Raw genomic sequence first — 14,690 nt, forward strand, 5'->3', positions numbered from 1 at the left:
TTTCATTCATAGATAAGGTGGCGGCATGTATGTAAAAATTGATGTTTAGGTTTTAGATATGTAAATACAAAAGAATTAAGTGGAATGACGTAAATCTCCAAACAAATAAAACCGAACATTGTGCCACTTTGATAAACTATATCTTTCAGCTTAAGATTTAAACATTAATTCTCAATCTAACATAAAGAGTTGTGCCATGTAAAAAAGCGCGAAAAAATTGTCACAAACATCGACGGAGATTGCAGACAATTATAAAGACTGATATACTTAGCAGTAGCAGTTCTCATATTAAAGAAAATATGAAGAATAAATAGGACTGCAAGCTCCATTTGGGTGTCTAAAAAAACCGATTATCAACCAAGACCTATAGTCAAAGAAATTTAAATTACAAATCAAGACTGTTTAAAATGTAAAGCTTAATCTCAAAAATTGAAAGAAACAAAACAGTTCAAAATCAAACACAATGAACTTACCAGAAGGATTGCTTCAACACTTGTCCTCATTCCCTCCTTCATATAACTAGCTCATAACAACAAATTCATTAATGCTAACCATGATTCAAGATTTTATGGTTCACAGGACCCAAACAATCGAAAGCTAAAAGAAAGATAAGAGAATATGTCTAAACTAATAGACTTGACATCAGACTCACGTAAAGTTTAATAAAAAAAGGTGTTGTTAGAATTTCTAAGCATTAATACCAGATATATGTTAAGCACTTCCATTAAGAAGAAAGGAAATTTACATGCATACCACACAATTCTTATGTATTTACATATCTAACACCCAAGTTTAATATTTACAATTATGCACCTTGGTGTCAAAAACATATGCATGAAAAAGTGTTTTTTCACTTTAAAAAGATAGTGATGGTGGTATTTTTGATGTGATGTTGAAGAATTGGTTGGTATGCATTCAAATATGAATGTTTAGGTGTTCGATATATAAAAATGCATAAGAATTGTGTGATATGTATGTAAATGCCCCAAAAAAATAAAGCTGCCCTCTGAGCCGAGAATCTCTATAAGCACTAAGCTATTGGCAGCCAACATCTTTGCTGGTGAAAGAGGTAGAAATAGGCCAAGTCCTGATGTATTGTGGTACGAGTCGGCAAGGAGAACAACGGCTAAGAGCGGGCTTAATAGTTAAGGAAAGATAAGAAGCTTAGAGTACCATGCAGTTATAGCAAAGTGGAAGAAGAAAAGGTATATTAATAGATTGCATGTTATATAACATCGGATTAGAGTAAATACAAATATAATAGATAAAATTATTCCATCGTGAGATCTCTTTATACTTCGGATTTTTAGCTATTGTTTTAATAATCAAGAAAGAGGTAATAAGAAGAATTAAAGATAGTGAAGATAGAGCAGGAATCAAACGAGACAAAAAAGGGGACATTTGGGGCTTGCAAATATAGTAGAGCATTTATCTTTATTATAATGGTGGATGTCATGTAGGTGAATCTCACCAACTCTCTTGTGTCCTTTTCCTAGTTTTACAGTTAAAAGATTATTTTTTCAATTTTTATCATTTTCATTGCTCTCCAACGTGTGCTTTTCCCCGAAAAAAAATAGCTTTATGCATATGAAAAAACTTCAAAACAATCTTATTGTTGAAATTCAAAATAATGCGGAATAAAGCAGAATAATTTAATTGATATGAAATAGGTATAAATAAACTTTCATAAATCCTAGAATAGAAAAGATAATAACAAAAATAACATGAAAGGAAAGATATATCACCTAATATCTTCAATTAATCAATTCATATTAATTATTTGCAGATAAAGGAAATAACATAAAATAGAAAAACCTAAAATAGAAAAGAAAATAAATCCAAATCATGAAAATAAATTTAATACTCATAAGAATAAATTATTTCCTAATATAACTTTTAACTCTCCCCCTCAAGTTGAAACATGGTTGAAAAACATGTTCAACTTGGATTTGAAACCATCAAACAATGGGAGAGAAATAAACTGTGAGATAGAACTTGAAGTCTTTATCCCGTACTGCGGTTGTCTTTGACTGTAGTTTCTGCAGTGTTTGTAAGTAGGCTGAAGCTTCTTAGAGATAATGCTACAGAAGAGTTTGCAGAGAATTAGACACTTAGGTTGTCTTTAATTGTTGTTTATGCGGTGTTTAGGTAGGCGAAAGGCTCATACAAGTAATACCGCAAGGGAGTTTGCAGAAAAGTAAACAACTGCGATTGTTTTTTACTGCAGTTCCTGTAGTATCTATAGGTAGACAGAAAGCTCCTACAATGAATGTTCTAAGGGAGTTTGCGGGGAAGTAGACAACCTGCAGGAAAAAATGACTTCTAGTTGATTGCGGCTTTCTTTAACTATAGTTCCTACAATGTTTGTAGGTAGGCGAAAGGCTTATGCAGGTAATATTGCGAAGGAGCTTGCAGGAAAGTAGACAATCTGCAGAAAAAAAATTGCAAGTTATGACCTGCAAAAAAAAGAAAGAGCTTTAGAGGTAAGCTTGTTGCAGGGAAAAAAAAACTTCGGAGAAGAGCCTGATACAAAAAAAAAAACTCTGGAAGAGGGTCTGCTGCAGAAAAAGCTCCAAATGAGGGTCAGTTGCAGGAAAGATTACAGAGGAGCTGATGTAGAAAAAAACTTTCCGAGAAAAGGTCTACTGCGGGAAAAATTATGCAGAGCCTAATGCAGGAAAAAAACTCCAGAAAAACGCCTTGCTGCAGAAAGAAATCTCCAAAGAATGGTCTGATGCAGGAACAGGCTCCAGAGGAGGGTCTGCTGCACAAAACAACTTGATATGGCATTACTTCATCTGATCAGTGTCCCCCTGCCTTCATTGGTCGCCGCCATAAGAGGGCCTCAAAGACTACACTTTTCCTCCTATCAGTTGGAATCGAACAAATGAGAGCAATGACAGCGAAAATCATTCCCAAATCCACTCGACCAGATCTTGAGCATCCATGATCGATAAAATCTTCTGATTGATTGTCTTTACAAATACTTGAAATGTTTCTGCCTTGAGAAACTGAAGCACCTTTTGTAGGACCAACTTTAAGGCTGCCTTTCTAGTGAACCTCTCGGAAGCTCTGATCTCCAAAGCATTAGCAAGACCCTACCTCAGAGTTGTTTTCCTTCAAATTCTCTTGACTTTTGAAGGTTCTACTACGAGAAACTCCCCCTCCCCATCAACAGCACCTCTAACTTTTAGTGCTTCTTCTTCTTATGAAGCTCTTAAAATGAGCAATTGCATCATAAACCTCCATCCACTTGGTCATCTTGAATGTCTCCTTATTTTTGTTGGCACCCAACAAAGCTACAACCTTGTTGAGTTGTGCCCTGCAACTATTGGATTAAACAGCCAAAAACCTAATGTACATCTCCACCGCCCTTGCAAACTTCTCAGCATCCATTAGCAGGCCCCCACGGTTATACACCGCATCTAAATGGTCGGGTTTGAGATCGGTAGCCTTCTGAAATTCTTGAATTGCTCGCCTGTCCTCACCCATCGTATGCAGGGCGGAGCCTAGGATGTAGTAGGTATCAGCATAGTCTGGACGCAGAAAGAAAGCTTCTTTAAGAGCCTTCTCGATGCCACGGCACTCGCCCGCTCCAAAGAGCACACATCTGAGTAGTTTAATGGCACGAAAAATGATTGAGGAAGAGAATAGTGGCCTCACGATAACGCTCACAGGCGCTCATCACCATACCCTCTCCCACGAGCGAGATCCCAAGGTTCACATGGATCTGGGGAAAAGGTTGTGCCCACTTGTTGTCGCTTGCCTTGGCAGCATCACAAGCGAAAGAAAAAAAAAACTCTTCTTCGCGATTCAATCCCCCGTCAACATTAAGATCGAATCTCATGAAGATGTATCGGACCTTCTCAGCCCGCAGATTTCTGGTTGCCGATAAAGACATCTCTGCGGCCGCCTACTAACTGGACAGCGACGAGGCAGTGCTTTGCAACAAAGGCATAAGAGGTAAGCGAAAAGCACCTGCAGAAGGAAATTTATGACGAAAAAAACTGAAAAAGGAGAAAGTGCCTGCAACATGAAAAAAGTTGTTGGCTGTTGAGAATAGAAATTTTTCGGTGGAAGGAGATTCTAAAATTTTTCAAGGCTCTGATATCATGTTGAAATTCAGAATAATACGGAATAAAACAGAATAATTTTATTGATATGAAATGACATATAAATAAATTTCTTACATGAATCCTAGAATAGAAAAGACAAAAAAAGGAAAATAACATAAAATGAAAGATACATCACCTAACATCTCCAATTAATCAGTTCATATAAATTATTTGGATATAAAAAAACAACATAAAATAGAAAATTCTAAAATCAAAAAGGAAATAAATCCAAATCAATAAAATAAATTTAATCATCATATGAATAAATTAATTCCTAATATAACTTCTAACACTTAAGTTACAAGAAAAATTGGTTTCAATTGCAGAAAAGAATATAAAATTAAAGGGATGAATGACATTAACATTTTTATTTAATTTAAGGATGAAAAAATGAAGTTTAAACAGTATTCCTTGAGAACCACTAAACTTTTATTTTTATTTTTTGCTATACAAGCTTGTAATGGCCTGTTTTGTTTGGGGTTTACATTAAACTATGTAAAGTTAAGCTAAACCTTTAAGCAACATTAACTTGTTTGATTGATTAAAAAAAAACTAGGTTATTTGATTGATTAAAAGTAAAAGTTGGTGTAAGTTAAGATGAGCTGAGAAAATTATTTGGTTTGCATTTTGAAATGAGCACATTTGCTTAATCCATCACGGTATCATACTTTATGACTAAGCATGAATTTTTCTTAATAAATAGCATTTAGGGTATGTTAGGAAGGCTATAGCTTTTCGCAGAGTTGGTTATAAAATTGTTATGGGAAAAGCAACCTTTTGAAAAAACTATTGTAGGAATTATAAATATTTTTAAAAAAAAAAGTAAGACAAAAATTTTATTATAGCTACCGCACTCTAACAGATCTTACTACAAAAAATAGCTTCTTGTAAAAGCAAGCAAAAAAAAAAGTTACTCAAACAAAATTGTGATGACGGTTTGAAACATAACGCAAGCAAAAAGCTGCCCCAAACAGACACTTACTCATTAACTAATTGAAGTTCTATTAAATTCTTAAATATATTAGAATTAACTAAATTAAAAGCCTTATTGATTTTTATTACTATAAGTAGTTAAGTGATTTGTTAATTACTTTGTGACTAATAGTAACACAACTTTAATCATCTTGCTCTAACCCTAATTACTTCTTGACTAATTATAGTTGGTTATGAGTTGAGTAATTATGCCATAGTTATCATAATTAATGCATAAAAAATATCAATGAATATAGATAAAACTTTAATTAATCTTCAATTAGTCTAAATGATTCTTTGATCATTATTAATGTAAATGCTTGTTTATTAAGTTATTATGTATTCTATGTTTTTCAATGTATTTTTATACTAATAACTTTATAACAATATTTTATTTACGGGATGTATAGTTTGTTACAAAATGAGTGCATTGCATTGTTTTTGCAGAAACTTTAGGAATTTGAGTGTTCAGTCTGATGAATTCCACATGCAGCGTAAAATTATAATGTATTTGATTTTACATTGCATTTGTAATTTATTCTCTAATTCATTTTCAATGTATTTAGATTTTGATGAATTTGCATAAAGTGTTGCTTGTCGATGACCGTTACCCGTAGCTGTCATTGTTTGCCCTCCTCTAGCCCCCTTCTGTCGTTGTTGGCCATTATCTGCCCATCAATTGTCACCCTTCAATTACTGATTGCCCGCTACCGACAATTGACTGCACCTTTCCTGCTGCCAGCCACCCCTAGCTTGCTATCAGTTGTTGCCTGCCATCAACACCCACTGCAACCCACTTATCACAGTTACCATTGTTGAGGAACTCCACCCACCTGACCCACCGCCTGTGGTTATTGATCTTCGTCGTCCACCAACCACATATTTTTCATTAATTCTGTTTTTTTTTTTTCAAACCAAACAAGAAAATATAAAATCCTACACTTTACTTTACACTAAACCAAACATGTTTAGGGTTTCTTTGGTCAATTGAAACAACAAATGCAGTATAAAAAAATGTAAGATAATTTGAGTGCCTTGTATTATGAATACTGAGAAATTGTTCAGTTGTCTTTAAAATAAATGTGAGAATTCTTTTTCTATTTGGCTAGATGTATGCAGAGTAAAGTTAAATCTGATCATTTCTTGCAAAAATAATACAAGAAGGGAACAAAATAAAAAAATAAATGGTTATCTCAATCAAACAGCGTAGTTATTTCATGAATTACATACCTTTTTGAGGCGAAGAACTTTAAAAAAAATACAAATAGAAAAAGTAAAATTAAATTGAGACTAGAAAACAAAGCTAGACACAAGTGGAATTAGCATGAGATGATCACCTCCACCCTATTAGTTGGGACTTCCGGAAATCTTCCCTTCATCTCTGTTCACTCTCTTGCAAATGTTAACATCCATTTCTTTTACAAAACCCAATTATTAAAAAAAACAAAAACACACACACATTTGTTCCCTTGGATTTATTTCCATCATTCTACTTAAGACTTCCTTCTATTTGAAAAGAGATAAAAAAACAACCATTCGAAATTTGGTTGAGGCTCAAAAATCTTATCTCAAAAAAAATCATGGCATTTTACTAAGTATTTTACCAAGTATTATTTGATATTGATATTAATATTAGTATTAAATCATACTAAACAATAAAAGAACAATTTTAACTGTAGTTATTTAATGAAGGAACACACAATAACTCAAATCAAAAGAACACACATTAACATATGCACCTTAATACATAGCAAAGCCTTAGGCCAAAGGTTGATCAAGCTTAGCTTAACCCATGCTTAAGCAAGCTTATAGGCAAAGCTTGGGAATGAAGGCCTTTTTAGGCGCATGGATTTTGGTTGTTTGGCGCTTATGTTGCACCATGACCAAACAAGAAATGAAGAGAGCTACTGAAGATGCTTTAAAGCAATAATTATGAACCTCAGCCTTAAACAACCAATTACCTTCTACAATAATATATGATGCCCTCTTCTCTTGCAAATAGAAAATAAAACGAGCAAAGTAAGCTACCAAAACAAAAATAAATAAAGTCTCGGATTAAAAATATATATATAAGGTGTGGTTTGGTAGCCTATTTTAAGGAGGATTAGCATGTGGATTTAACGTAAATCCACCAAACATAAATTTAGCATCGCTAAATCCCACCGTCAGCTAAATCCATTTTTTCCAGTGTTGTAACGTAAATTCCATATTTACTAAATCCAAGATGAAGCTCTTAAAAAAAAAAGTTATATTTATATTTAAATTATGTTTAAAACGGCCGACAAATTAGGACGAATGCCTGCCTCATCGCTTTCCCTAACCTCATCTCTTCCTTCTAGCTCGTCCCACAAGAGAAGGTTTCTCTTAGCTCGTCACACAACATCGCACAGAAGAAGGTCTTCACTCCCTCTTCGCACATAAGAAGGTCTTCGTTCCTTCTTCCTTGTTGAACAGGAGAAGGTCTCTTCCTACATCCCAGCTTGTTCTTCGATTCTCCGTTGATTATATTTTTTTTTTATCTGCCCCACTTTTGTCTTATTTTTCTTCTTTAATGGCCACTGCTCTTCCGTATGACGAATCTGTTTAATTTTTTTCTTCTATTTCTTGCTCCCACGTTTTATTTTTTATTTCTAATTGATAATGAAAGGAATTAAGTTTCTAAAAGTCCATGATAGAGAGAAAACAAAAGAAACAAGTAATGAATTAAATAGACAAGGTCTTCGAATCCAAATGAAGATGAAAAACAATGATATTCAAGCTTAATATTCTTGGATCTTCATCCAACGTTCAAATCTTCAAACCGTTGTTGTTAAATCCTAAAAATTAAATGTAGAACACTTCCGGATTTAATTGGATATAACTTAAATAATACCAAACATAATTTGGATTTAATGTCACTGGAATATCTGGATTTATCGGGTTTAGTAAATCCTACTTAACTTAAATCTAAGTTGCAGCCAAACACCCCCTAAATGCACCATACTTTCTAGAATTAGGCTAACCTATCCTTCAAATAAGACACATAGGTCAATCAATGGGTACTACTTTGCATCAGCTCTCGCCTTAAAGCCCATTCGATATCATCAAATAAAGTTCAAAGCCTCCCCCAGTTCCTGGAGGATTTCAGACTCTAATCCCCGCCTCCTTAAAAATAGCGAACGCGATGATCGAGAAAAACCAATATCCAAAGCAGTCCAATAATTCTAACTCACAATACCAAACATCTACAAAAATTTCAAGAATCAAATTACCAAAAAAAAAAAAAAAAGATAAATGCCTCTCATCATTACCCTCGCACAGAAAAAGGCTTTTACCGGGATCTTATCGAGCAGGACTAATAGCACACAATTTAAAAGCTTATAATCCTGCGATCCAGCATTTGCTCAGTGAAAGAGACTCACTTCACTTTCATTCGAGCGAGGCGATCGGCGACGGAGGTGTCCTTCTCCATCTTCGGTTCCTTCACGCCGAAGGTGTAGCTCGAGAGGGGGTATACGTTCACAACTGGCGAGGTCGGGGACAACATCTTCCCTTCTTCGCTCTGCTCTGCTGCTTCACGCGCACTCGCGCGCAAAATTCCACAGTTTCGAGTTGGGAGTCTTGGGACGCCAATCAGGGAGAAGAGCGCCGCCGCCGCCTGAAGAAACTTCTGCCAGCGTCGCGCTTATTTTCGATGGTTTATGATTGGAAAAGAACGTCTATTGAGGGTTTTGAAGTATTTGTGGATTAAACATTTTTACTTAATCATTATATAGTTGTAATTAGAACTAGGAGGCTGTGTAATTACTCAACGATGGCGGATTCATTGGTCAAAATTTGTGGCCGATCTTTGTTTATTTTGTTGGGGTGTAGTCTGTGCTATAAAATCTCTAGCGGTTGAGTTGCGAATTATCGTCTTAATATTATACGAGAATTCAAGACACGCACAGATGAAAGAGAAACAAGCTATGCATATCCCTTTGTCCCACGGACGAGAATCATGGGGTATGACTCAATTGCGAAAATATACTATTGATTGATGATTACAAAAATCTCTTGTCCCACGGACGAGAATCGATTACTAGATTTTCATATTACTGTGTCTACTGACGGCGTCTGGTTGGTGGTGATTGATGATAGATGACAGAGGTCAACAGAAGTTGACAGCAGTCAACAACGGTGAGCGGTGGTCGATGGAGTTCGCAGTGGTTGACGGCGGACAGTGGTCGGCGGTGGTCGATGACTATCAGTAGTGGTTGATTTCGGTTGGCGATGGTAAACAGAGGTCAGCAGTGATCTGCGATGGTCGACGGCAGCCAGCCGTGGTCGGCGGTGGGCGCTGGCGATCAGTCATGGACTCATGGTTGACGGTGATCGATGAGGCAGGGATGATGTTGGACTTAAACTCTTTTTCAAAGCCTTAAGTTCTCTGTGACGCATCTCTCCCCTCATGTGAGGGTTTGGGCTCTATTTATAGTTTTCTGGGTGCAATTAATGAAATAATATGAACCATTTTGATCGAACGGGCCGAGAGTTTTCCTCAATTGGATGATGTTTGATGGTCATTTGAGTCCCTTTACGATGTCAAAATTGAGCAACCTCAGGCTCGTTAGATTTGTCTTGTCGATACGCTCGACCTGACTATGAACTCGCTAGATTTGACATCTGTTTGACGTTCCAAATGCTTCTGAAAATCCTTAAAGAGTGTTTCAATGATTTGATTCGGGCTTTATATGATTCGGATTGGACCAGTTTTTATATCATTTGATCTATCTCATCAAACTGGTTAGTTTGACTGTAAGTTTCCTGAAATTGAAGCTCTGAATGACTTTTAATTGAAATTTGAACATTTATTACTCAAAATATTATCTCGAGATCCATGTCATGCTCGAGGTTCGTGTCATGTGATGAAAATTTGTTGGTAATGTATCAGTTGCCCCCTTATTTTTTAGCGAGATCAACATCGTCGTCTGAAAATATTAAAATCATACACTTTGTATTTATCGTGATATTATTAATGTAATACTAAAAATTTGAATGTCATGCACTTAAATATATGGATTTTGGTGACAAAAAATATGTAAGAATTATGTGGCTATGTCAAATTTATATATATAACTAAATTATATAGAATAACTATTTTATTCACATCTAATAAGTGTTGATTAATAATAACGCATCATCAAACTGATGTGAACTATTCACAACATCATATATAATAAAATAATAACGTTTTTTTTTTTTCTGGGAGTTAACTTTTGTCGATAAGTGTAAACATAAATGTTAGAAGTGAAGATTCATATGATACATTAATAGTTTGAGCATTTAATGGCTCCATTTATTTTCCAGCCTATAAATAGTGCTAAAGGAGAGGGGGTAGAGTTCTTGTGATGTGTCGTGGCAGTGTATTGCGACGATGTATACTGTGACGTGTTGTTGGGGTGCATTGCAGCGACGAGATGCGTTACAGCGGTGCGTTGCGGATAGTCATCGCGGCGTCGTGTTGCAGCGGAGGGTCGTGGCGGGGCGTTGCAGCGACGCGACGCGTTGCGGTTGTGCGGCACATTGGATATCCAATGTCAAGTGAGAAGGTTATCATGAGGATAAATTGCCAGTGGCCTTTAACTTTGTTGAGGCTATGCATCAGAATGTTACTCGATGATGTTCACTTGTATAGGAGGAGCCAACTAAAGTCCACCGAGAACTTGTTAACCCATCCGAGGTTGTTTGTTGGAGCATTGCTCGCTTACGAACCTATATGGCATGGGTCAGAAGTAGTCCATCAATGATTGTTATCCTATCCAAGGTTGTTTACTGTAGTAAAAACTCAACGATGTTAACTCATATGAAAGAGGTTAGATCAAATCCACCGGGATTGATCGTGCTCCGACTAAGATACAACTTAAGTTATGTTTTTCTATGGTCGAGAGCATGAAGTGAATCGTGAATGAGCTATTACGCTTTCTAAATATATCTTTTATGTAGAGGAGAGTAAATAACTAGTATTTGGGGTTCATTGATCATGTATGAGTTGCTATGTAACAACATATGTGGACTTCATGATTGTGGTATTACTGATAGTACTTGTGAAGATTTTCTCAGTCCAAGTCCGGGGAAGGATTTTCTCTTTGAATTATTGAGCTTGAAGGTTCCAGACTTGAACTTGACAGCCACAATAAATGGGTATTCTCAGAGAGGTGACAATTTATTGCGTGGGGGACCATGACCGGCGGCTTCAATACTACACAAGACCTCAATACTACGCAAGACTAGGTCACCAACGAATATAGGTTGACGCTTGACTCTCAGGTTGAAGTGGCGAGCAACTCTTTTGTTGTAGGAAACAACTCTAAGATGGGCCACATCACTTGTTTTTTGGAGGAGATACAAATGTTGTTGAAGCTTTTCTTTTTTGTTATCTGAGTCGAAAGTCTTAACTCACGGGTTTAGATGTCAACTGGGTTAACAACCTCAGTGCCAAAACAGATGTTATATTGAGTTTCCAAGGCTGGAGTTCACACAGTGGTGCGATATGCTCAAAGGACATTGTGCAGCTCTTCTACCTACTGCCCCACAGCCTTCTCAGGACGAGTCTTCAACCCCTCGAGCACCGTCCAATTTTGTCTATCATATGAGAAAGCTAAAAAATTTTCCATCATTTTAACAAAATATGCAATTACTCTGGACAATATCACATCAAAATTTGCAAAGATTGTGCATTAGAACATTAAGCCAATTCATCCACCGTCACTTTAGTAACTATTTCTTCTATATGAAAATTAAATCTAACACATGAATATTAAATCATGAATTGGCTAAAGCATCTGTGATATTTTTTCAAACTCAACCATCAAGCTCTACAATGACTTACATTTTCTATTACTAACATTACTATTGATAGCATTGGAAAACAATGACCACCCGGTATGTTTCAATTTCGATGAAGTACGTATATGATAGGAAAACTTGTAGGAGTCTTCCTCCACTATTATATGAATGTTATAAGTTTTAAATTCCCAAAAAAATCTAATTACCCCATTTATAAGAAGTTCACTCGTGTTATCTAACTTAGCAGAGAAATCTAACACTCCCATTTATGTAAATTTTATTCCATGTACATCTGCCCCCTCAAACGCCCCCTTTGTAAGAATTTTATGCATAGCAAATAAGATCTTCATAGAAAAAGTTGATATATATCTTTCTAATAAAAACTTCACAGAAAATTAGAACTTCATAAAAAAAATCCAGTCTCTTCAATTATTTACATTTTAGAATGATTCAACAAAATCAAGAAATAAATGTGAATGGTTGGCTTCTTTCATCTTCTTCGTCCCCTTGAAAAATTAATTATAGAATTTTTGAATAACACAATAAGATAAAAAAAACAAACTTTTGCTGCATGTTTATCCCTCAATAAAGTAATTTCAAAGCTTTCAAAAAAAAAAATCCATGAACTTCGTAGCTTTTGCATCACACTAGAGAGGATGAAAAAATACCCCAAAACTATCAATGGGAAAATAGAGGAAAATTAAAGCCAAGACAAGGAAAAGTAGCACACAAACAAATTCCAGCCTTATCAAACTTTCTCTCAAAGAATACTTTATTGTTCAAAGAAAGTCACGGAGCAACAACGAGAAAACATGATCAAACCATGGGAGCGGATGTCAACTCAGCAAATTAATTCCTTAAGAGTTCAAAAGGGCAACACAAATGGAAGAAGGTAAAGCTCTTGGCGAGAGCTGGGGACGACGAAGAGCTTCATGCGAGAAGGCCAGGGCATGCGAGGTTAGGGAGGGCAATGAAAGAATTTTTTACGATCGGAACATAGAGCACAAGTGTAGACCTGTGACCTGTGATATTATTAAATTTCAAAATGCGGTTGTACAACATGAATCAAAGGGCTAATTAAGGGTCTATTTGGGGCAGCTTATTTGTGCGGGCGTCGTTTGGTTTGCACGTTCGTGTAGCTTATCCTAAAACAACATTTTGGGATCATTAATAGACGGGGACGTGGAATCGACCCCGCATCCCGCGTCTTCATTTAACATTCGGGTGAAATTTTCTCGCGTGCCGTCTGCTCTCTGCCACCCTTCACTTCGAGTAGGAGTGAGGAAGTAATGACTGCAGCAACATGAAGAAGACATTGACGTGACAAGCAGCGTAGGAACTAGAAGAAGATTTCAATGGAGAAGAAGAGAAGGTAAGCTTTGTGTTTCTTCCCAACCAGCCCTTCACGCGCTCCACCTACTTTAAATCCCGTAAATCCATATTCCAGTTGTTTTTTCAATTCGAGAATACATGTTATGTAGGATTGATAGTTATTTTTGCTCTTTGGCAGGATTTAGGTTATATTCGACTCAAATCCTCCTACTAAACAACCCTTTTGATTTTTTTAATGCTGGTAGAATATCCTGAATCAAGATATAAACTTGTTCTCATTAATTGTAATGAAATTTGTTAAATTGTTTTTATTAGAAAAAAATATTGTAAAAATGACTCTATAGTTAGTCTAGAGTTGGGTTGACAGACAATGCCTGCTTAGATGATTAAAAAAAATGATCATAGAGGTGAGATATTTACTGATTAAAGCTATAATATTTGGTAAATTTTTAATGCATTTACCTGGTTTAGAAATAGAGACATAATGGTCATTTATGTAGGATCTGCTATTTTCCAGACGCACAAACCAAACAATCAATCAGCTTATGAGGATCAACTGTAGATATGTAGCTTGTGAGGATAAACTACTTATCCACATAATGTCGCTTCCCAAAAGAGTTTTTTAGGGTGGTGGGCAGCCCATAACTTAAATACTACTTTTTGGCCCAACACCTAGTCAATGTGGGACTTTTTGTCCTTGACATTCTCCTCCACCCAATCACGTGACACCCTCGTCACGGATCGGCTCCACCAAGGGTCCCACTGGACCATGGAGAGTCTACACACCTCGCAGGTGGTAATTTATTACTGACACCACATGTCACCTCCCAAAAAAACTCTTTGGGGTGGTGGGCAGCCCAAGACTTAAATATTGCTTTTCAACCCTCTACCTAGCCGATGTGAAACTTTTTGTTCGTGACATTCTCCTCCACCCAATCACATGATGAGAGTCCACACATCTAACATGCAATAATATGATTCGATACCACTTGTCACCTCCCAAAAGAGTTCTTCGGGGTGATGGGCAACCCATAACTTAAATATTGTTTTTCGGCTCTACAACTAGTCGATGTGAGACTTTTTATCCGTGATATTTTTCTCAACTCGATGTGAGACTTTTTATCCGTGATATTTTTCTCAATTCAATCACATGATACCCTCGTCCCCTCGTCACGGATCGACTCCACCGAGGGTCTCACTGGATCATGGAGAGTTCACACACCTCGCAGGTAGTAATATGCTCTGATACCACTTGTGACCTCTCAAAAGAGCTCTTAAGAGAGGTGGACAACTCATAACTTAAATAATGCTCTTCGACCCTACACATAGCTGACATGAAACTTTTTGTGTGTGATAATAAGTTGAATAGACCCTACACATAGCTGACATGAAACTTTTTGTGTGCGATAATAAGTTGAATAAGGATTTAGGATTTAGGATTTAAGGTTTAGCTGCCCGAAACAG

At 36.3% G+C, this 14,690-nt stretch overlaps 1 protein-coding gene and 1 pseudogene across 1 annotated transcript in view; both read right to left on the reverse strand.

Annotated features, from left to right (window-relative positions):
* LOC110019628 (pre-mRNA cleavage factor Im 25 kDa subunit 2-like) overlaps positions 1-8,792 on the reverse strand; it is a 31,333-nt gene extending 22,541 nt beyond the window's left edge. Inside the window, exons 1-2 of the mRNA XM_020717368.1 lie at positions 8,489-8,792; positions 474-519 (exon numbers count right to left, since the gene is read on the reverse strand). Coding sequence (XP_020573027.1) covers positions 474-519; positions 8,489-8,613 — 171 coding nt within the window. The 5' untranslated portion in view covers positions 8,614-8,792. The remainder of the gene's footprint in view (positions 1-473; positions 520-8,488) is intronic.
* On the reverse strand, positions 2,308-8,477 carry LOC110019627 (annotated as a pseudogene).
* Positions 8,793-14,690: the final 5,898 nt, after the last annotated feature.

This window comes from Phalaenopsis equestris, unplaced genomic scaffold (genome assembly GCF_001263595.1).
Source record: "Phalaenopsis equestris unplaced genomic scaffold, ASM126359v1 Scaffold000065, whole genome shotgun sequence".
NCBI classification, from domain to species: domain Eukaryota; kingdom Viridiplantae; phylum Streptophyta; class Magnoliopsida; order Asparagales; family Orchidaceae; genus Phalaenopsis; species Phalaenopsis equestris.